Below are 24593 nucleotides of genomic sequence, written 5' to 3'. Positions count from 1 at the left end.
GTGGATCTTTATTGTAATGAGTATTTGAAGATAAATTACCTCTTTGTTTAAAGTATCCTTCACCTGTTAATTAACGTTTGAATTATCTTTATTTTAATTGATTTGTTACAGCAAAAATTTCAAAAGTGAAATATTTTCCTGTAGTTTTCTTTCCATTGGTGGTGTGAGATTCCATTCTTTTTTTTAAAAAGTTAGCAGTCCATGGGAATGTGACAATTGGCACCCCATTAACCACCTTAAATATTTGCTCTCTCCGCCACCAGTGTAAAGTAGCTGCAGTCTGTATCGTCTGGAAGAAACATTGCAGCAACAGCATGTTTACTGATACCATTGCATCAGCCAATAGGTTGGAGGCAGAGACAGACTTACATCAGGCCGGACTCTCGTTTATTTGATAGCAAACAAAGCCTATTTGCATAGTGCGTTAAAACAAGTGACCCACAGAGAGGATTCAAAATGAATCCCTATGAACTGCAGCAAACAGCACTCATGAAAGTGAAGCAATTGATTTCTCCAGCAAAATTGAGGGAGTAGAGAATAGTTATATACAAAGTACGTGTGTATGATCAATTCTGGTCACTTACAGATTTCAGATTGTCAAAGGAACCTTTGCGAGTTGCTGCAAGGCTGTCTCATCAGTCCTGGATAGCATAGAGATGATTGGGTAATTAGGCCTGGAGACTACAATTGATTGTGATGCTGCAGTACCTTCACTGATGAAAGGATGTCATTACAACATATTAAATTTATATCTGCAGTTTCCATTTTTATATTGGGAAAAGTTACAAGGAGGCACGCCCAAATGTAAGATGTTTAATATTCCCGATAGATAGTTGCCTTGCTTTAGTTTATGATGTTGCAATCTCCTTGAGATTTTAAATGATGACAAAGGAAAGTGAAGCTTGTCATCTGAACTATAAATTGAGAGATACAAGAAAATAACTCCCACATACCTGTCATTTTATAATGTACTTGGTGATCTACTCCGCACATGCTGGGTTGGAGATAGAACCTGTCAAGAATGTGTAATTGATGTCTTCCTGGAGTTGCTGAAAGTGATATTGTCCACTTGGATTATGTATTGCATGATTGGATTATGGTGTTACTCACCATAGCTGTGGTATATCATTGCACATGCTAATATTCTACTTAGCATCAGGATTGTAAAATGAAGAGTGAAAGATGTCATGTAGGTAAAAGAATACATGAAAAACTAAGTGTGCAATGGAGATGAGCATGTGACCGGTTTAGCTCAGTGGGCTAGACAGCTGGCTTGTAATGCAGAATAATGCCAGCAGCGTGGGTTCAATTCCCGTACCAGCCTCCCCGAACAGGCGCCGGAATGTGGCGACTAGGGGCTTTTCACAGTAACTTCATTGAAGCCTACTTGTGACAATAAGCAATTATTATTATTATTATCTTGTGGATGCAAAACAAAATCATGAACCTTGCAGCACAGAAACAGACCAGTTGGCCCAACCAGTCTATGTTGGCATTTAAATCCCTGCCTGCCTTTTCTCATCTAACTCAATCACCATAGCCCTCTATTCTCTTCTCCCTCGTATATGTATTTAGTCACCCCTTTTGTTTTTTCTAATGCTCCTGTGAAGTGCCTTAGGAGGATAGGTTTTGTTGTATATATCCAATTGCCTGTTGAAACTTCCTGTAATGCACTTTGGTGTTGCCTTCTGCACATTTACCTGACCTGTTGTACACCTGCATTCCAGTACCATGCAAGTCTGGTTTGCTATTTTTCCCCATGCTGTTCCTTGACATGGTTCCACTTCCCACCCCTGCCAAATTAGTTGAATTCTTTCCCCCATAGCTTTAGTTAATCCCCCTGTGAGGACAGTATTCCCAGCCCCGGTGAGGTACAACTTGTTTGGCTTGTGCAGATCCCGATGCCCAGGAATCTGAAGCTCTTCCTCCTGTACAAAATAAAATAGTTTTTGCTGGCATTTAATGGAATTAAGTACAGAAACAATTGTTAATCTAATGGGATGTTGGGTAAGGCACCCACTAGCCTGTGTACCTTTAGACCTGTTGAGGCCAGTGGGTGACCAATTATTGCTGACTTAAGGCCCTCAATCTGCCTGCAATAAAACACTGGGAAATACATGTCAAGTGAGTGAGAGCATGAAGACTGTTTTAAAAAATTTTTTTTGCAAAGGTGGGCAGCAAGGGGGTCTACACGTTCTCCCCGTGTCTTCATGAGTTTCCTCCGGGTGCTCCGGTTTCCTCCCACAAGTCCCAAAAGACATGCTTGTTAGATAAATTGGACATTCTGAATTCTCCCTCAATGTTCCCGAACAGGTGCCAGAGTGTGGCGACCAGGGTATTTTCACAGTAACTTCATTGCAGTGTTAATCTAGGCCTACCTGTTATAACCTGCCTACTTACCATTGGCTGGGGACTAATGACTATCCCACATTCCTGTGGGAGTATGAGCTTCCCCAGTGAGGGGGGGGCGGAGAAACCACGAGTAAACTCCGAGTATAAATAAAGCTGGCCAGTTCAGGAACTAGCAGGAAGGAGTACCCTTACATTAACCGACTCACGGGCCAGGTTGGCCACCGACACGGGGGAACCACTGGACATTGCAGGAATTACAATTGTCTATGGACGCCAGGAGGGGCGTTTCCCACTTATCGTGGTGCGCGGCTATGGGCCCAACCTGTTGGGTCGGGACTGGTTGCGCCATTTGCGGTTGCAATGGCAGCACATCCTCCAAACAGTTTCTGAAGGGTTGACTGAGGTGCTAGGACGATACCCAGATGTATTCCAGCCTGGTTTGGGGAAAATAAAAGGGGCCGTAGCCCATATCCAAGTTGAACCAGGAGCCACGCCGCGCTATTTCCGGGCGCGCCCAGTGCCTTATGCCTTGCTCGAGAAGGTAGAAGGGGAGCTCACTCGTTTGGAGAGTTTGGGTATTATCAGGCCTGTCTGTTTGCTGACTGGGCAGCACCAATTGTACCTCTAATGAAGCCAGATGCCACAGCTTGCTTGTGTGGCGACTATAAACTTACAGTGAATACAGTTTCCCGACTCGACCGATATCCAATGCCTCGCATAGAGGATCTCTGCGCAAAACTTGCAGGTGGACTCTCGTTCACAAAATTAGATGAGTCACGCCTACCTGCAGTTGGAGCTGGACCCTGCCTCCCGACCATATGTAACGATTAATACACACCGGGGCCTGTATGAATATATACGGTTGCCCTTTGGAGTATCCTCTGCCTGCGCAATTTTTCAACGTGTTCTGGAGGGCATTTTGAGAGGTTTACCACGTGTGGCTGTCTACCGAGATGACGTTTTGATTACAGGGACGTCGGAGCAGGAACATTTGGAAAATCTGGAGGCTGTCCTTAGACGCCTTTCGGAGGCTGGAGTCCGTTTACGTCGCACAAAGTGCGCATTTCAGGCAAGGGAAGTAGTCTACCTAGGTTATCGGGTGGACCGCGAAGGTCTGCACCCCGTCGCAGAGAAGGTGCGTGCAATTCAACATGCCCCCGCCCCGACTGACACTTCGCATCTTCTTTCTTTTCTCGGTCTCGTAAACTATTACGGGAAGTTCCTCCCCAATCTGGCAACTACGCTGGCCCCTTTGCACCTTCTGCTAAAGAAAAATCACACCTGGGTTTGGGGTCAGCTGCAAGAAACCGCTTTCCGGCGGGTAAAGCAACAATTGTCGTCGTCTGGGTTACTAACCCACTATGATCCTGGAAAGCCTTTGCCCGTCACATGTGATGCATCCCCGTATGGTATTGGGGCCGTTCTGTCCCACAAGATGGAGAACTGGGCCGAAAGACCGATAGCTTTCGCCTCCCGCACATTGACTGCAGCGGAGAAAAAGTACGCGCAGATCGAGAAGGAGGGCCTGGCAGTGGTTTTTGCGGTGAAACGCTTCCACCAGTACGTGTACGGCCGCCATTTCACTATCGTGACTGATCATAAGCCCCTGCTGGGACTTTTCAGAGAGGATAAGCCAATACCGCCCATTGCTTCTGCACGGATCCAGTGCTGGGCTTTGTTGCTTGCTGCATACGAGTATTCTCTGAAGCACAAACCAGGTACGCAGATAGCAAATGCCGACGCACTGAGCCGATTGCCTTTATCGACCGGCCCCATGTCGACCCCCACGACCGGTGAGGTGGTTGCAACCCTAAATTTTATGGACACCTTGCCTGTCACGGCATCACAGATCCGTGAGTGGACCCAGATGGAGCCAGTCCTGTCAAAGGTTCGGCACATAGTCCTGTATGGTGGGCAGCATAGACAGCTCCCAGGCGAGTTGCGGGCATTTTCCTCCAAGCTGTCAGAATTCAGCGTGGAAGACGGCATCCTCTTGTGGGGGACGCGTGTGATTGTCCCGGAAAAAGGCCAGGAGCTGATACTATCAAACTTGTACAATGGGCATCCAGGCGTGACCAAAATGAAAATGTTGGCCTGGAGTTATGTCTGGTGGCCAGGCCTCGACACCGACATTGAGAAGGTGGCCCAAAACTGCTCCATTTGCCAGGAGCATCAGAAGCTTCCGCTGGCCGTGCCCCTACATCACTGGGAATGGCCAGGGCGGCCTTGGGCATGCTTGCATGCAGATTTCGCAGGCCCTTTTCAAGGATCCATGTTCCTTCTACTAATTGACGCCCAGTCCAAATGGCTAGAGGTGCATAAGATGCAGGGGACAACGTCCTGCGCAACAATTGAAAAGACGCATTTATCGTTTAATACGAATGGCCTCCCCGAGGTGCTGGTCACGGATAACGGCACTCCATTCACGAGTGAGGAGTTTGCGAGGTTCACGAAGATGAACGGCATCCGCCATATCCGCACTGCCCCTTACCACCCGGCTGCAAATGGGTTGGCAGAGCAGACATTCAAAAGAGGCCTAAAGAAGCAGTCTTCCGGATCAATGGACACGAGACTGGCTCGCTTTTTGTTTACGTACAGGACCACCCCCCATGCAATGACTGGGGTAGCTCCCGCAGAACCCCTAATGTGCTGGAGACTTCGCATCCGCCTTAGTATGGTTTTCCCGGACATTGGCGCAAAAGTACGCCGCACACAAGAACGGTAGGGACAGGGATTTTCTCGGCATTGGCCGATTCGGCAGTTTGCGCCCAGTGACCCAGTGTTCGTTCGGAATTTTGCTGGTGGTGCCCAAAGGGTTCCTGGTGTAATCTTTCGCCAAACGGGCCCTATATCCTACCAAGTGCAAGCCCAGGGCCGTCTCCAGCGAAAACATGTAGACCATGTTCGGTCCAGAAGACCATCCCCTCAAAAGATTCCCCGCCCCCGGTGCTCATTTCAACAGCCACAGAGACCAGAGACAAGGGAAGGTAGTCCTCACAATCATCCACTGGTGCCTCACTCGAAGCCTGCGCAGGTCGTTACGGGACCGAATGGAGATAGAGACGCTGACATGACGGAGGCAGTAGACTCTGACTCCGAGATGGAGACACAGGCTGCATCAGAGGGGGAATCCTCGGGTCCACGGTCCGTGGATGTACAACCGTTGCGCCGTTCATCACGGAAGCGCCGGTCTCCGTCTCGTTACACGCCGCCTGATCCAGCGCCGCGTGCAAATGGTGTCTGGCCTGCGGCCAAACGAGTCCGACGCCCTCCTTCGCCAGGGTCTTCGGTGGATTCCTTGGACTTTGGGGGGGAGGGATGTTATAACCTGCCTACTTACCATTGGCTGGGGACTAATGACTATCCCACAATCCTGTGGGAGTATGAGCTTCCCCAATGAGGGGGGGGGGCGGAGAAACCACTAGTAAACTCCTAGTATCAATAAAGCTGGCCAGTTCAGGAACCAGCAGGAAGGAGTATGTAGCAAGGAAAGTTACTGCTACTGTTATGTATGTATGTTATAGTAGATAAATGTTATTACTTTGTATCCTTAAAACTCATGCTGGATTCTTCGTGGCCCTTACAAAACTACCTGTGACACTAATAATGATTATTATTATTGCTGCCAGGCGGCTTTTAAAAAAGTTTGTCAGTTTGGAACCAACTTTCCTTCTGTAGGGGCAAGCTGCACACCGCATAAATTCCAACTCAATTAGCTGAAGTCACAGTCTGTGCGGAGTCTACATGTTCTCCCCGTGTCTTCGTACCTCCCCATAAACTCCAGCCCAATTAGCTGAAGTCACAGTCTGTGCGGAGTCTACACATTCTCCCTGTGTCTTCGTACCTCCCCATAAACTCCAGCCCAATTAGCTGAGGTTATGTAGAATAATTGATGCCATCAGAAATGGCTAAATGTTTTTAGGTAATTGGCTAGGAGCTTTGTATAAAACTAAATACTTACATAACGAGAAGCAAAAGAAGTTGCTCCAGGGATTTTTTGAGGCCCTCATTTGGGGCCTCATTTAGTCAGCAAGAAGCTGGCTAGTGTTTACATGGATATGGAGCACAGGGCAAAAAGTACTTAAAATTATTAGGAAATTGTGTACAGCCAAAGGACAGCAGGGAAGAAAAAAGGGAAGAAAAAGCAGTATATTTGAAACTATACAACTGCATTTAAAATGTTCATGTCAGTACATTATGAATTTGATAGTTTCCAATCGCTTCACAAACTGAAATGACGGCTTATGTTAGCCAGACTGGGTACAGGTGTCAGTTTCTTTCCCTGAACGATATTCATCAGCCAGTTGGGTTTTTACAACAAAACAACAGCTTCATGGCCACTTTTCCTCATATCATATTTTTTAAATTTCAAGATCTTTAGTGAATGGAGTTCAAGTCTCAAAATGTTATGGTTTAAAAGTAATTGCATTTGTTGCTGCGGCTTGAGATTACTCTGTTACTGCGTCTGTCTTTTATTGTCTGCTGACACTTAACTGGCACCAACGTTAACATGGCATTTGTTCTAGAGTGTGTTTGAATGTAATTTTCCTCCTTCATCCACTTTATTAAAAAATGCTATTTTGATTAGATATTGAACGTGCAGAAGAATAATCTATATATTTCATTGTTAAAGGGCCAGGCAACATTTGACAAGTCTGACAAATGATGTACTACTAGTTTTCAGATTATTAAATTTTAATTTTGTGTTCTTTATTTTTATGCCTACAGAATGTAGTCTTCATAATGATTTAAGAATGTTGAATTAGGCATCAGTTTTGCCTTAATTTTATGTAGCGTTATCGGAGGTTAATAATGTTGGTTGGCAGTCTCTTCTCTTTAGGCAATCCCTCATTTCACGGATGATTAGCTTCCACACTAAAAATGAGTCCACAGGTGACTGAGGTATCCAATACATGACCTACATCTCTGTCACAGTTGGGGCATGTGATGGCTGGAAGAGTGGGTGGGTGGGGTGCCCAGTTTGCCAAACACTCCTTATGCTGTTGACACTTGGCTTCAGGGGCTGTTTAGCACAGGGTTAAATCGCTGGCTTTGAAAGCAGACCAAGGCAGGCCAACAGCGCGGTTCAATTCCCGTAACAGCCTCCCCGAACAGGCGCCGGAATGTGGCGACTAGCGGCTTTTCACAGTAACTTCATTTGAAGCCTACTTGTGACAATAAGCAATTTTCATTTTTCATTTTCATATACCACCTTTAACATACTGTAAATCATGACGAATAAGCCCATGTGGCATTAAATTCAGCACCAAAAGTCTTGCTTTTGCGTACACTCGGCGTATAAGTCAATCCCCCTTGTCAGCTTTGAAATGATATACTCGTTTCAGAGGTTAGTCTCAATTTTTCACCCCTGAAATGCATGTTTTACCTACTTTATACTGTAAATTGGCACATGGGATCAAACAGCCGATACAGGCCCAGATATGAAGATGTATAGGTTTAAGACATGACCACATGGAACAGATGGCACATAGTGAGTGACAAATATAAATGGGTCTTCCAGCAAAAATAATAAAGAACTAACTTGCTTTCAAGCTAAAAGCAGCATTTTAAAGTATTTATTTTATTCTGTAATTATCAAAAGACCTGGAATAAATGTTTTCAATAGATCTGGAATAAATGGGGCGGGATTTTCTCAGCCCACCCCGGTTCGCAGAATCGCCGGGCCGGGTGCAATTTGCGCGACGCTGCCCCGGCGCCGGTCCGCCGATTTTCCAGTGACCGGCGATCGGGCGGAGAATCAACTCCGACACCCAAATTGGGGCCAGTGCCGGTTGATGGCGGTCAGCTCTGCTCCGCCCCCTCAGAAATGGTGTCATCGCGGCGTGCGCCATTGTAACGGTGTGGCGCGTCATCGTCCGGCCCTCCCGCGATGCTCCGCTGCGGACTGTGTCCAGCGCCTCCAGACTTGGACAGGATCTGTGCCACCTGCCGGAGGTGGCGGGGGGTGGGGCTTCCGCAAGGGTTAGGGGGTACTGGTGAGGGGTGGCCTGTGGGGTCGCGGATGGCAGGTCGGGTGAGCGCACGGCCAGCGTCACTGAGCTAAATATTGAAAACAACGATGCAATGCCCGAGTGGAGAGCCATGAACTAATTTTCCTTTAAAAGCTGATGTAACAGCATCAAGGCAGATACATCTTTTGTTGATGATTGACCTAGCTTTGAAATGAAGGCAAATCCACATTGTCCTCTCCAGGGAGAGCACATGGAAGAGGCCTTGAGATAGTCGAAAGCTACAGATGTCAAAGTGAAATAGACCTCATGAACTGAAAAGGCCAGCCTGAAACTTTCAAAATCAGAGGCGCATGTCAAATTCGCTGAACAGATTCCCCAACCACTTCACATAATGCTGCTGGTCAGAATTAGCATCTGCCGCATATTGCGGCAGATTTGGAAAGTGTGAAATCCTGACTCTTCATGTGCACTACAAATTGTTTTTGGTTTTGAATGAAACGCACACACGTTCTGTGCCAAATTGCAAATCATTTTTCCCTGAAGTTTCAGGTTCAGTTTATTCAAGTAGGCGGTGATGTGGGTCAGAAAGCACAAGTCACATTACCATCCTACAACAGGGTAAACCACCATGTTTTCTTTCTTGGCAACAAAGGGTGGAATTTACTGGCTGTTCATGCTGGCAGGATATTCTGGTCCCATTAACAGTTCATCCCCGCCTCGGGTTTCCCGGTGACAAGAGGTGCATGTAACGGGAAATCCCCTTGACAAAGGCGAGAGTAGAAGATCCCGCTGGCAGGTTGCTCGGTAAATCCCACCCAAAGTCTCAGGTTGGAGTAAACAAAGCAGCAAGATGGTTCATTATGAGAGCTTACCACAACTCAGCTATCATACAAATAGTAACATATGTGATTTTGATGAAATCTGACTTCATTTCTGCCAACAATTCCACAAACCTGGCTATGGTTCAGAGTGCTACAGCAAACAAAGCGGACAATTTTAACAATCATGCCTGTCAAATCTTTTATTGCATCAGAAGTTTTCTTGGTGCAAAATGCAGTGAAGCGAGACCAAATTATTGCTATCACGGTCATTTCAGTTCAGCATACTGACCAATCTAGATTTTTGTTTAACCATTGCAGATGAGCCATCCCTTATGCTTGAAGCTAACTTCTTCAAATCCATTTCAAACTTGTCCATGACATCTTATAAAACACCAAGGGCAGGTTAACACGTTAGCCGACACCAGAATCGGGAAATGGGATTGGACAGAGAATAGCTTCCGCTGCCAAAATCACGGCAGGTGCCGATTTGATGCCAAATCGCGATTCTCCATTCCTCAAAAACAGTGTTAATGTGTTTCACTCTACACGTACAGTAGACACCATTTACATATCATTCATGGGCCTGACCCGGTACTCTGCAGGGCCTCCGCGATTCTCCGCTTCCGATGGGCCGCGTTCCCGACTGCGCGGTTCACTTGTGCTTTTAAAAATCGTGACACCGGTGTGGCTGCTGCTGAGAGAGAGAGAGAGGGAGTACGGAAAGTGCCCATCATCGCCATAGTTTGCTGACACCCTCCGGTGACGGCTGGCGGGAGGTGGCCACACAATGGAGGGCTCCTGTTCGGGAATGGCATTTTCGGGGCTTTAAGCCCGGTCCCAGGGTCCACGGAGGCGGCAAAAGCAGGAAGAAACAGTGAAGGCACAGTGAAGAAAAATGTCGAGGGGAAGCAAAAAATTGTCCGTAAAGAAAACAGCTGAAGGTCTGTCGGGGAGTGGAAAGGTCACCGTGGTGTCACCAAGGAAAATGGAGGCTGGAGCACCAGGGGACGCCGCATTGCTTACAGCTGAAGAAATAAACTAAGATGATGGCTGTGGAATTCGAAAGGCAGTTTAAAAGATGCATGGAGACAATGAGGAAGGAGATGAGAGAGGTTTTGAGTGCGCTGGTGGAGGAGGCGATTTCCCCGGTGATGACAGCGGTGGCAAGTGCAGTGGCGGAGGTGCGAGAGCAAGGGGAGGCGCTGAAGGAAGTGGAGGAGACGTTATTGCAGCACAGTGATCAACTTGCCTCGATGGGGAAGGAGATGCGGAAGGTGATGGACATTAACAAGGATCTGCGAGGAAAAATGGAAGACCTGGAAAACAGATCCAGGCGACAGAATTTGAGGATTGTGGGGGGCTGCCCGAAGGAGTTGAAGAACCGAGGCCGATTGAGTATTTTGCCGCGATGCTGGCGAAACTATTGGGGGAGGGGGAGGATCCCTCCAGATATGAACTCGATTGGGCTCATCGGTCGTGGAGACCTGTACCAATGGCGACTGAGCCGCCAAGTGTAGTGCCTCTGTGTTTCCGTAGGTACAGGGTGAAGGAGAAGGTCCTGAGCTGGGCCCAGCAGAAGCGGGTTGTGCAGTGTGCTGGAGCTGGTATACGTGTATACCAGGACTTTACGGTGGAGCTGGCGAGGAGGCGGGCTGCCTTCAACCGGGTGAAGAGGGCACTGTACATTAGCAAGGTGCAGTGCGGCATTGTATATCTAGCGAAGCTGAGGGTGACTTACAAGCTCAGGGACTTTTATTTTGGAACGGCGGAAGCAGCGGAGGAGTTTGTGAAGGCAGAAGGACTGTGGCAGAACTGAGAAATTGAGAAATGGCCATGTGCCGATGTGACCTCATGACTGACTGTATTTTCTTCTTTTTATTTTGTTTCTCTGCGTGTGGGTGTATGGGCTAAAGGAGCCAATGTTGTATATATTTGGACAAGGGAAGTGATGGGACTTTCACTCGAAATGAGGGCTCTTTGGGGTGTAGGTGGATATGCAGGGTTTGTGTGCTAAGAGGGGATCTCTGGGCTTTCCTAGGGCCGGGCAAGGGGGAAAAGGATCCGGGCGGCGGCCTCCACGCTGGCCGGTTTAAGCCGGCCAGTGAATGGGAGTGAGGTGGGGGAGGGGCTGCGGCCATCAGAGCCTGGCAGAACAGGGTCCGAATGGTCTAGCCGGGGTGGAAAGTTGGGGGGGGGGGGGTGGGGGGGGGAAGGAACTGAGATTGGGGGGAGGGGTTTTATAAGAGGCAGTGGACAGGAGGAGTTGGAGACTGGGGGTCGGGGGGTTGACAACTCTTGGGTATCATGTACGGTACTCTTTCAGAGGTTGGATGGCGTTGAGTGTAGGGGGGGAGGGGGAGTGGACTCTATGGGTCAATGGTGACCATGGGCGGTCCCGGACTCCTTTTTCTTTTTCTCTTTTGTTTTTTGTTTCCACCGTGGGAGGGTTTGTTTTATGGGATGCATATATTGACAGGTGGGCCGTTGTTTGGGGTGGTGGGAGGATGGGATCGTTGGTATTGTTAAGGGGATTGATTTTGTATTTGTTACCGTTTACTGTTTGTGGGCGGGGTGTAAATTTTGAAGGAAAATGTGAAAATGGAGAATAAAAACATTTAAAAAAAAAAAAATAGTCAAGCAGCGGAAAGAATGAAGAATTTAAAAAAGTTGCAACATTAGTATATGGTGCGAGCCTTCGAGCAACAGAACTCCGACTTTGTGGCACCCAAGAGATTGAGTGGGACTCGTTTCGATTGGCTGGCTGGTGGCAATGACTGTTTTCTCTCTCTCTCTCTCTCTCTCTCTCTCTTTCTCTCATATGATGGGCTGGAGAATCTCCGCGACCGGCGCGAATCGCGCCCCGACGCCGGGACGCGATTCAGCACAGAGTGGAGAATCGGCGTCATGGGCGCCGGTGCGGCACCGGAGAGCGGCCCCTCCCAGTGATTCTCGGCCCGGGATGGGCCAAATGGCCGTGTCAAAAAGAACGAGTACGCCGGCGCCGTTCACACCTGCTCTCAGCCGGCGGGAAGTCGGCGTGGAAGGGTCGAGGGGTGGCCTGTGGGAGGGGAGGGGTGATCCGACCCCGGGGGGCGGGGAGACCTCCGATGTGGCCTGGCCCACCAATCGGCGGGCCGGCCTCTCTGGCTGGGGGCCTCCTTTCTCCCGTGCCGGCCCCTGTAGCCCTGCGCCATGTTGCGTCGGGGCCGGCGCGGAGAAGGGAGACACTGCGCATGACCGCACTCTAGCCCACCGATAAATTGACCGCACTCTAGCCCAGAAGGGTTGTGACACCACGCTGCTTTGGAGATATAGCCAAAGTCAAATTCAGAAAAATTGTTTCAAATTCTGCTGCTGATAACGCAATTTTTCAGATGAGTGATTTTGTCCACTCAACTTTGGTTGCCAAGAGGAACAAAGAACAAAGAGAACAAAGAACAACGAAAAGTACAGTAGAGGAACAGGCCCTTCGGCCCTCCAAGCCTGTGCCGACCATGCTGCCCGTCTAAACTAAAATCTTCTGCACTTCCGGGGTCCGTATCCCTCTATTCCCATCCTATTCATGTATTTGTCAAGATGTCCCTGCTTCCACCACCTCCTCCAGCAGCGAGTTCCAGGCACCCACTACCCTCTGAGTAAAAGACTTGCCTCGTACATCTCCTCTGAACCTTGCCCCTCGCACCTTAAACCTATGCCCCCTAGTAATTGACCCCTCTACCCTGGGAAAAAGCCTCTGACTATCCACTCTGCCTATGCCCCTCTAATTTTGTAGACCTCTATCAGGTCACCCCTTAAACTCCGTCGTTCCAGTGAGAACAAACCAAGTTTATTCAACCTCTCCTCATAGCTAATGCCCTCCATACCAGGCAACATCTTGGTAAATCTCTTCTGCACCCTCTCTAAAGCCTCCACATCCTTCTGGTAGTGTGGCGACCAGAATTGAACACTATACTCCAAGTGTGGCCTAACTAAGGTTCTATACAGCTGCAACATGACTTGCCAATTTTTATACTCAATCCCCCAGCCAATGAAGGCAAGCATGCCGTATGCCTTCTTGACTACCTTCTCCACCTGTGTTGCCCCTTTCAGTGACCTGTGGACCTGTACACCTACATCTCTCTGACTGTCAATACTCTTGAGGGTTCTACCATTCACTGTATATTCCCTCCCTGCATTAGACTTTCCAAAATGCATTACCTCACATTTCTCTGGATTAAACTCCATCTGCCATCTCTCCGCCCAAGTCTCTAAATGATCTAAATCCTGCTGTATCCTCCGACAGTCCTCATCGCTATCCGCAATTCCACCAACCTTTGTGTTGTCTGCAAACTTATTAATCAGACCAGTTACATTTTCCTCCAAATCATTTATATATACTACGAACAGCAAACGTCCCAGCACTAATCCCTGCGGAACACCACTCATCACAGCCCCCCAGTCAGAAATGCACCCTTCCATTGCTACTCTCTGCCTTCTATGACCTAGGCAGTTCTGTATCCATCTTGCAGCTCATCCCTGATCCCTGTGACTTCACCTTTTGTACCAGTCTGCCATGAGGGACCTTGTCAAAGGCCTTACTGAAGTCCATATAGACAACATCCACTGCCCTACCTGCATCTCGCTAATATGTCCACTTGCTTCCAAATGGGAGTAGATCCTGTCTCGAAGAATTCTCTCCAGTAATTTCCCTACCACTGAAGTAAGGCTCACTGGCCTTCCTATCAAGCCTGTTGTGCACTCTTTGGAAATGCATTTTCTGAACTGTCCTCCTTGTTTTGGTTGAAGGTTTTTTTTCCACAATGATTTCCCGTTTTTGTTCACGACAGCAAATGTCAACACCTCTGTGTTGTGAAATTTTGCCCGAGTTCCTTCCAATCTTTGTGTCTTTGCTGAAGTTTTCACTAAAGTGCAGGCTTTCTCATAGTCAGTCGCGCCAGCACCTCTCTCAGGAACATGTTGCCATTTTCTAATAAAAACATACCGATGTCTGAAATGTGAAAGAATATTTGAGGAGTAGCACAGTGGTTAGCACTGTTACATCACAGCACCAGGGACAAGAGTTCAATTCCGACCTCGGATGACTGTCTGTTGGAGTTCGCACTTTCTCCCCATCTCTGCGGGTGCTCCAATTTCCTCCCACAGCCAAAAGATGTGCAAGTTAGATGGATTGGCCATGATAAATTGCCCCTTAATTGGGCTGGTCAAAAGGGCATGCGTGTTCGCGCATTTGAGAGGACTGAAGGCAGACGTGGTAATGTTGCCGGAGACGCACCTTAGAGGAGCTGACCAGATAAGATTAAGGAAAGGTTGAGTCGAACAGGCTTTTCACTCGGGACTGGACTCGAAGGCTAGAGGGGTCGCGAACCAGATCAACAAGCGGGTGGTGTTTGAGGCGGGAAGAATAGTTTCGGATGTGGGAGGCCGGTACATTATGGTCAGTGGGAAATTGGAGGGGGTGCAGGTGGTACTAGTAAATGTGTATGCGCCAAATTGGGACAATGTGGAGTTTATAAAGAGGATGCTGGAGAAGATACCGGACCTGGATTGGCATAAGTTGGTCATGGGAGGGGATTTCAACACAGTTATCGATCCTGGTCTAGACCGGTCAAGCTCAAAAACAGGCAGGGTGCCAGCAATGGCAAAGGAACTAAAAGGGTTCATGGAGCAGAAGGAGGGGTGGACCCATGGAGATTTGGGCAACCGAGTGTGAAGGAGTTCTCCTTCCACTCACGCGTGCATAAAGTGAACTCCCAGATTGATTTCTTTATTCTGAGCAGGGCTTTACTGACGGGGTGGTGGTCACTGAGTACTTGGCGATCGCAATCTCAGACCATGCCCTGCACAGGGTTGCCCTACAGGTTAGTAAAGACAGTAACCAGTGCCCGCACTGGAGGTTAGATGTGAGTCTTTTAGCTGACGAAGAGGTGTGCGGGCGGCTGAGGAACTGTATTCAGAACTACCTGGAAGTCAATGACACAGGGGAGGTTTTGGCAGTGGTGGTCTGGGAAGCATTGAAGGCGGTGGTTAGAGGAGAGCAGATCTCGATACGGGCCCACAGGGAGAAGGTGGACAGGGCAGAGACGGACCGACTGGTAAAGGAGATACTACAGGTCGACAGTAGGTATGCGGAGACTCCAGAGGCAGGGTTTTAAGGGAACGGCGGAGGTTACAGGTGGAGTTCGGCTTGTTAACCACAGGGAGGGTGGTGGTGCAGCTGAGAAAGGCGAGGGAGGCGATTTATAAGCATGGAGAGATGGCCAGCAGAAAGCTTGTACAGCAGCTTAGAAAGAAGAAGGCAGCCTGGGAGATACGGAAAGTAAAGGATGGAGATGGGAACCTGGTTGGGAACTCAGCAGGGGTGAATAGGAGTTTAAGGAGTTTTATAGTAGGCTGTATGGGTCAGAACCCCCAATGGGGCCAGAGGGAATGAGGCACTTCCTAGGGGGGCTAAATTTCCCGAAGGTGGACGGGGACCTGGTAGAAGGGCTGGAGGCCCCAATCAGGATGGAAGAGATAGCGGAGGGTCTGAAGGCCATGCAGTCGGGTAAAGCCCCGGGGCTGGATGGGTACCCAGTGGAGTACTGGGATATTGGGGCTGTTGTTGATGAGGACATTCAAGGAGGCAAGGGAGAGAGGGGTGCTTCCCCTGATGATGTCACAGGCCACGATTTCGCTGATCCTGAAGCGGGACAAGAACCCAGAGCTGTGTAGGTCCAACAGGCCGATATCCCTTTTGAATGTGGACGCCAAACAGCTGGCCAAAATTTTGTCCTCCAGGATTGAGGATTGTGTTCCGGACGTTATTGGGGAGGACCAGACTGGGTATGTTAAGGGAAGGCAGTTGGTGGCCAATGTAAGAAGGCTATTAAACGTGATCATGATGCCCCCGGAAGGTAGGGACGTGGAGGTAGTGGTTGTAATGGACGCAGAGAAGGCCTTTGATCGAGTAGAATGGGAATATCTGTGGGAGGTACGAGGACGGTTCGGATTTGGGCGGGTCTTTATTGACTGGGTCAGGTTGCTGTATCAGGCTCCAGTGGCGAGCGTACAGACGAATAGGACAATATCGAACTATTTTAGGCTGCATCGGGTACGAGACAGGGATGCCCCCTCTCCCCAGTGTTGTTCGAGTTAGCCATAGAGCCGCTGGCAATTGCACTGAGAGCCTCAAGGGGCTGGAGGGGGCTGGTCCGTGGGGGGGATCGAACATAGAGTCTCGCCTTATGCAGACGACCTGCTTCTGTATGTATCAGACCCATTAGAGGGGATGGAAGAAATCATGAGGATTCTGGGGGAATTTGGCCGGTTTCCTGGGTATAAACTAAATATGGGGAAAAGTGAGATGTTTGCGGTCCAGGCGAGGGGACAGGAGAGACGACTGGGGGAGCTGCCGACTGGTAGGGGGACGCTTGCGGTATCTAGGCATCCAAGTGGCGCGGGAATGGGAACGGTTGCACAATCTAAATCTGGCCCGACTAGTTGACCAAATGAAGGATGATTTTCGGAGGTGGGACGCGCTCCCGTTGTTACTAGCTGGGAGGGTGCAGACGGTGAAGATGACTGTCCTCCCGAGATTCCTGTTTGTGTTTCAGTGTCTCCCCATCTTTATTGCGCGGTCCTTTTTTAAACGGGTCAACAAAGTGATCACTGACTTTGTATGGGCGGGCAAGACCCCGCGAGTAAAGAGGTGGATGCTTGAGCGGAGCCGGGAGAGGGCGGGCTGGCGCTGCCAAACTTCAGTAACTCCTATTGGGCGGCGAATATAGCCATGATCAGGAAGTGGGAGGTGGGGGAGGGTCAGCATGGGAGCGTATGGAGGCAGCTTCATGTAAAGGCACCGGCTTTGGGGCGTTGATAACGGCACCTCTGCCGTTCCCGCCGGCACAGTACTCCTCCAGGCCCGTGGTGGCGGCGGCCCTGAGAGTCTTGGGGCAATGGAGGAGACATGTGGGAGCAGAGGGAGCATCGATTTTGTCTCCAATCTGTAAGAATCACCAGTTTGCCCCGGGAAGGATGGACGGGGGGTTTCGGAGATGGCAGAGAGCAGGGATTGAGGGGATAGGGAATATGTTTATAGAAGGGAGCTTTCCTAACTTGAGTGAGCTGGAGGAGAAATTTTGATTGGCGAGGGGTAACAAATTCAGGTACCTGCAGGAGAGGAACTTCCTACGTAGGCAGGTTTCAACCTTCTCGCTCCTACCATCAAGGGGGATAAAGGACAGGGTAGTTTCCAGAAGGTGGGAGAAGGGAGGGTCTCTGACATTTACAAGGAACTTATGGGGTCAGAGGAGGCGCAGACTGAGGAGCTGAAGCACAAGTGGGAAGAGGAGTTGGGAGGAGAGATAGAGGATGGTCTATGGGCGGACGGGTTGAGTAGTGTCAACGCTGCCACAACATGTGCCAGGCTCAGCCTGATACACTTTAAGGTCATCCACCAGGCTCACATGACAGTGGCCCGGATGAGCAAGTTCTTTGGGGTAGAAGATAGTTGTGCAAAGTGTGCGGGAGGGCCAGCGAACCATGTCTACATGTTCTGGACATGTCCAAAGCTTAGGGGATTTTGGCAGGGGTTTGCAGATGTCCTGTCCACGGTGTTAAAAACAAGGGTGGCACCGAGTCCAGAGGTGGCGATTTTCGTGCTGTCCGAAGATCTGGGAATTCAGGAGGAGAAAGAGGCAGACGTTCTGGCCTTTGCTTCCCTGGTAGCCCGGAGACGGATATTATTAACTTGGAGGGATTCAAAGCCCCCAAAGTCGGAGACCTGGCTATCTGACATGGCTACCTTTCTCTGTTTGGAGAAAATCAAGTTCGCCTTGAGAGGGTCAATGTTAGGGTTCGCCCGGAGGTGGCAATCGTTCGTCGACTTCTTTGCGGAAAATTAATCGTCAGCAGAAGGGGGGGGGGGGTGTTAGTTTAGATTAGAGTAGGGGGTTAATAAAGGTGGGACCTGTAAGGGAGGAAGATGGCTTTTGCACTATGTTTATAGATTCATGTACATTGTTTATTTTGTTGTAAAACCAAAAATACCTCAATAAAATGTTTATTAAAAAAATTAAATTGCCCCTTAGTGGCAATTTATTGCAGGGTATGGGTGGGCCTAGGTAGGGTGCTCTTTCAGAGGATCAGTGCAGACTTGATGAGCTGAATGGCCTGCACTGTAGGGATTCTATGATTCTATAGTTTAGGTAAGTTAGAGAATCAATTTGCCACATATCTCTGACTAATTCAGCATGTGTGGCAAATTAATTGGACAGCACTGGTGTAAACGTAAACGTACCATTAATTAAGCTCTTTTGCACCCCAATCTACCTGAAGCAAAATTTCCTGGAAGCATTATTTGAATATACTGCAATTAGTATAACATTGTTTTCAATATATTTTGGATGGCTGTATTGTTATCGATCTTCACAAAGTAAGCGGATGATATTAGGGAGGCGGTGGAGTAGTGGTATTGTCACTGAGCTAGCAATCCAGAAACCCAAGGTCATGCTCTGGGGACCAATCCTACCATTGCAGATGGTGGAATTTGAATTCAATTTTAAAAAATCATGAAACCATTGTTGATTGTCATTAAAAAAAAATCTAGATTATTAATATCCTCTAGGGAAGGAAATCTGCCATTCTTACCCTGTCTGGCCTACATGTAACTCCAGGCCTACAGCAATGTGGTTGATCCTTTAGAAAAATGCCCTCGCAAACCACTCAGTTCAAGGGCAATAAATGCTGGTCCAGGGATGCCTACACCCCAAGAAGAATTTTAAAAATACACTAAAAGAGAGGCAAGTTATTGACAGAATAATGATAGATAGAAAAGATGTACTGAAAAGCCTTCATGAAAATTGATAAGTTATCTGATCCTGAAGAAATGCATCCTAAATTGCTGAAAGAAGCCAAGGTAGAAATACAGAGACTTGTCACAATGGTGGCAGGAGTGAATTGATAAAGGAACTTATGTAAAGAGGAATGAATTATAAAAGCAAAGACATCACTTTCTAAATCATTGGTTAGTACATGTGAACAATTCAAGCCACCACACTTAGGAAAGGTGAAGCATTAGAAAGGGTGGAATGATCGTTTACCAGGATATTATCCGGGATGAGGAATTGCAGTTATGAGGACAGATTGGAAAAGTTGTGTTCTCCTTGGACCAGCAAATGTTAAGAGATAACTTAATAGAGGTTTTCATGCTGAGTGGTTTTGATGGAGTAGATGACGAAAATATTTCTCTTTACAGAGTGGGTCAATAATTTGGTAGCCATAGTTCAAAATCTTTGGCAAAAGATCCAAAGTGAGGATGAGGAGAAATATTTTCCGCCAAAGTTGTCGGGACCTGGGCACTATGCCTGAATGGGCGGTGGAAGCTGATTACATAATTAATTTTAAAAGGGAGTTGGACAGATACATAAGGACAAAGAACTTACATTGTTACTGACAAAAAGTGTGGATGTGGATCTTAGCATAACTGCTCTTGCAATGAGCCAACACAAGTCTGATGGGACTGATCGACCTCCTTCTGTTGAATGCATATCTGAAACTGTGTTTCTTTTTCGTGTTAGTAGTTAGTTATGTATTTCTGAAGTGTGAATCGTAATGAGCACACTGCAAGTAAAATTGTTTTATAAACAGCTGGTCATTCAAGCTTTCGTTGCAGTAATAATTTGTTTCCTTTATGTGTTTTTAATGTTTAGGCTGGGAAACTTGCTATCGACCGGGGATGGGCAATCAATGTTGGTAGGTAGCTGAAACCTAATTACTGAAAATATTTGTTGCCCATACATATGCCATTTAGATCTGAGTTTCAATTTACTGCAGAACAAATAATCTGTACTGCTAATGTGACAGTGGGTTGCTTTTATAGTTCATCAGTAAGCGAGCTGAATATAAAGGCAAGGAAACTGCTTGAGATTTATTGCAACATCAGAACTTTTAATATCAGGTAACACTGTACAGCAAGGTATCAGAAGCTTTGTTATTGCAAATAAATGTCATCAGACTTTACTGCTGTTCTTGTATGCAGTTTGCTGAGCTATGAAAACAGCTGCCGTTGTCACCTTGACAGCCCAGATTAGTTGTCCTGCGGTACATCCAGGCAAATGATGAAAATTACTAATGTCTTGGCTATTACAGGTTTATAATAATAGCCAATATTTTGAAATACTCCGAAGACGGTTTGTCAAACCAGATTTGTATGTCTTGCTCAATTATTTGATTTTCCTTTTAAGATTAAATGCAGCACCTTTGGTCCGACACCCCGAATATGGCCTCCCGGGGCCCCGGGTCCAGTTTCACGTGCACCACTTTAGAAATTTCACTAAAAGCCTCCTTCCAGTAATCCTCTAGCTTTGGAGGACAGGACCAAAACATATGAACGTGATTAGCCCCCCCCTCCCCCCCCCCCCCCCCCCCCCCCCCCCCCCCCCCCCCGGCCGCCGCCGCAACATTCACACATATCTTCTACTCTTTCAAAGAATCGGCTCAACCTCGCCCTCGTGAGGTGTGCTCTGTATACCACCTTCAGCTATATCAGCCCCAACCTCACGCACGAGGTGGAGGCATTCACTCTCAGGAGCATCTCACACCAGAACCCCTCCTCCATATCCTCTCCCAACTCTTCCACTTTGCTTTGATCCCTTCCAGTGGTCCCTTCCTCTTCCAAAATAGCTCCGTAAACTGCTAACCAGTCCCCCTGTCGTCAGCACCTCCTCCAGTAATGTGGAGGCCGGCTCCTCCGGGAAGTTCTGTATCTCCTTTCTGGCAAAATCTCGAACCTCCATGTATCTAAACAGTTCCCCCTGCTCCAGCCCATACTTCGCTTCCAGCTCCTTCAATCCTGAAAACCGATCCCTAAGAAACAAATCTTTCAGTGTCTTAATCCCCTTCTCCTGCCATTTCCGAAAACTTCCATCCCACCTCCCTGGCTCAAATCTGTGGTTCCCCCGAATCGGCATTTCCCTTGACCCTGCCCCCAACCCGAAATGTTGGCGAAACTGCCTCCAAATTCTCAATGAAGCTATTATTACCGGACTCCCTGAGTACTTCCCCGGGGCTATCGGGAGCGGCGCTGTTGCTAGTGCTTTCAATCCCGACCCCCTGCACAAACTCTCCTCCATTCTGACCCACTGGGAATCGACCCCTCTTACCCAGCTCTGCACCTTCTCCACATTCGCCGCCCAGTAGTAATACATCAGGTTCGGAAGACCCAAGAACGGGAGGGGCTATAATATAATTCCGCCCTAATTTTAGTATGCCTTCTTTTGAACGTTCTTTTAATAAACATGGTTTCACACCAAGGTAAGAGCAGAATATTCAATAAATATTTTTGGAATACTAAAAGAAGGAAGAGCCTGCCTTTATAATAGTGTCCTTCATGACCAAATGTGCAGCACAGCCACGGAATACTTTTGATCTGCAGCCACTCTTGTCCTAAGAAAAATGTCGGGAGTGATTAAACGGAAACATTTCTGAGTGTCATTTTGAGGGCGTATGGCGAGGTATTCCTCAATGGCTGCATTGGTGAGATCACGGCCATATTCTACAGCACTTGGTGCCGCAAATGAGCCCCCATGTGAATCTCGCTATTACTGGCTGTCTAGCCGTCTCTTTCGCCAGACTCGAGCCTCAGCGTCTCGCCACAAACAAGAGGAAGGCTGCTTTCAATCGCTTCCTCACCACTCACTCCCAGTCAACACACAGCTCCCGATAGCCCCGGGGAAGTACTCAGGGAGTCCGGTAATAATAGCTTCATTGAGAATTTGGAGGCAGTTTCGCCAACATTTCGGGTTGGGGGCAGGGTCAAGGGAAATGCCGATTCGGGGGAACCACAGATTTGAGCCAGGGAGGTGGGATGGAAGTTTTCGGAAATGGCAGGAGAAGGGGATTAAGACACTGAAAGATTTGTTTCTTAGGGGTCGGTTTTCAGGATTGAAGGAGCTGGAAGCGAAGTATGGGCAGCACGGTAGCATTGTGGATAGCACAATTGCTTCACAGCTCCAGGGTCCCAGGTTCGATTCCGGCTTGGGTCACTGTCTGTGCGGAGTCTGCACATCCTCCCCGTGTGTGCGTGGGTTTCCTCCGGGTGCTCCGGTTTCCTCCCACAGTCCAAAGATGTGCGGGTTAGGTGGATTGGCCATGATAAATTGCCCTTAAGTGCCCAAAATTGCCCTTAGTGTGGGTAGGGTTACTGGGTTATGGGGATAGGGTGGAGGTGTTGACCTTGGGTAGGGTGCTCTTTCCAAGAGCCGGTGCAGACTCGATGGGCTGAATGGCCTCCTTCTGCACTGTAAATTCTATGATCTATGATCTATGATACAAGCACGGCAGTGCGCAGACCTGCTCCTCGCTTTGGCAATGCCTACCTGGCCAAGTTTCCCGACGGCGTTGATGTGAGACGGGACATCCTGTTCCCCGAGAGGGTCGGAAGGCCAGCAATGCCGCCTGGGAGGCAGCGGCTGTCAGTTCTGGAAGCATGATCAGGCGGACCGGCGTCCAATGTCGGAAGAAGACCAACAACCTTCATTGAGCTGCAAGGGTAAGTTACCACTTCTCTCCTGGCATATTCCACCTGCCACCCCTCAAATTCCCAACTCCCCTCTACAGATCACTGACTCACTCTTTGCACCTTCCCTACATCCGATCCTTGCGCTTGTTCCTCAGAACCCCCTGGTAGCCACCAGCACAACCCTTTCATGCCAATGCGTGGCACTTTCTATAGACCCCAATGACCCATCAAGCGTGCAGCTCACAATACCCTCTCTTTCTCCCCGCAGGAGAAGATAGTCCATAATAAATGGGAAAGGGCCAAGAAGTGGGGGGGGGGGGTGTCAGGGGGTGCCAAGTCCCATAGATCCAAGTCCTCACCTCCTATGAGAAACGTGCCCTGGAGATAGCGAGGTTGACCGAGGAGATAACGAGGTTGGCCTGCTCAACAGAAGTGAGGATCCAATGCCCCTTCACCCAGATGGCCTGTCTCAAGTGAGTCGTTCATGTCAGACAAAATGATCCTGCCCTCTCACTGACAACATGTCCATTCTCTCGCAATACCTCCATCTGATGGATCTGGGCCATCCGGTGTCCTTCCCCCTGCCACCCAAGAGAACACCTCGGAGAAGAGCTCCAAGGAGACCACCATTGAGGCATCAGCACTATCACAGTGTGACCTTCCACCAGCGCTGACACACACCTCAGTGGGTGACATTAATGGACAGGCTTCTGAGGCACAATCTGGTGAGCAGCACACAATTGCTCATGCACATCAGGTGGAGGCAGGAACACCCTAGGGAGACAGCAATCGAAGGTCTTCTGGATCCCAGGACAGCTGGGCCCAAATCGGTTGCCGAGCCTCTGGACGAGGCTCTCACAGAACTGATGCAGATGATAGGACACAGCCGTGAGATTCAGGAGGTGATGTCAGGAAAATTCCAGTGACTGAGGAGGACACAGTGGCACATTGGTTAGCACTGCTGCCTCACGATACTGAGGACCATGGTTCGACCCCGGCCCCCGGGTCACTGTCTGTGTGGAATTTGCACATTCTCCCCACAACCCAAAGATGTGCAGGCTAGGTGGATTGACAACGCTAAATTGCCCCTTAATTGGAAAAAAAAGAATTGGGTACTCTAGATTTATTTTTTTAAATCATTCCAGTGACTGCATAACCAATTGGAGGAGTCTCAAAGGCTTCAGTTGCAGCAGATTTTGCCGACCATCCGTGACACTGGTAGGGTGGCGCCCGTAGTGGGAAGCCTGGAGCACAACATCAGTGTGTTGCATGGTGGTGTCCAAGTCATGGCTCAGGCTGTGACGACCATGGTTGAGAAATGAAATGAAATGAAAAATGAAATGAAAATCGCCTATTGTCACAAGTAGGCTTCCAATGAAGTTACTGTGAAAAGCCCCTAGTCGCCACATTCCGGCGCCTGTTCGGGGAGGCTGGTATGGGAATTGAACCGTGCTGCTGGCCTGCCTTGGTCTGCTTTTAAAGCCAGCAATTTAGCCCAGTGCTAAACCAGCTCCTTGAGGATCTCAACACCATGCCCAGTCGCTGGGGACGTGTCCCTGATGCAGAAAGGCATTGCCACGGCACTCCAGAGCGTGGCTCAGTCACAGAGGAGCACTGCTGAGGGCATCAACACGATGGTGCAGACAATGAGGAGCCGCCAGGATTTACAAAGGCAGATGACTCCGAGGCCTCTAGAGCGCACTCTTACTGCCTCTGCATCCCATGGAGAACCCCAGGGCCCTATGGGCACTGCCAGGGAGGAGGCCCAACACCAAACGCCCCCAATGCAGACCCCGTTCAGAGGATAGGTGTAAGTGCGTTGTCGGCAAAAGACAAGAGTCAGACTTTTACAGAAACTGAGGAGCACCAGAGCTTTCCTCACAGTGAGTTATGCCTCATATATTGACCCGTTGACAGTGTCGTCACAGGCTCATCACCATGGAGTGATAT

General features: G+C 48.7%; 1 protein-coding gene across 5 annotated transcripts in view; it reads left to right on the top strand.

The window, feature by feature from the left end:
* Positions 1-24593, top strand: part of hdac11 (histone deacetylase 11) — a 278425-nt gene that overhangs the window by 117795 nt on the left and 136037 nt on the right. For all 5 annotated transcript variants that reach the window (XM_072472541.1, XM_072472538.1, XM_072472542.1 and 2 more), the window contains one exon: positions 19834-19876. In XM_072472541.1, coding sequence (XP_072328642.1) covers positions 19834-19876 — 43 coding nt within the window. The remainder of the gene's footprint in view (positions 1-19833; positions 19877-24593) is intronic.

The sequence above is a fragment of the Scyliorhinus torazame genome, chromosome 13, assembly GCF_047496885.1.
Source record: "Scyliorhinus torazame isolate Kashiwa2021f chromosome 13, sScyTor2.1, whole genome shotgun sequence".
NCBI classification, from domain to species: Eukaryota; Metazoa; Chordata; class Chondrichthyes; order Carcharhiniformes; family Scyliorhinidae; genus Scyliorhinus; species Scyliorhinus torazame.
Note: the sequence above shows the minus strand (reverse complement) of the source record. Positions and strands in the feature narration are given on the sequence as shown.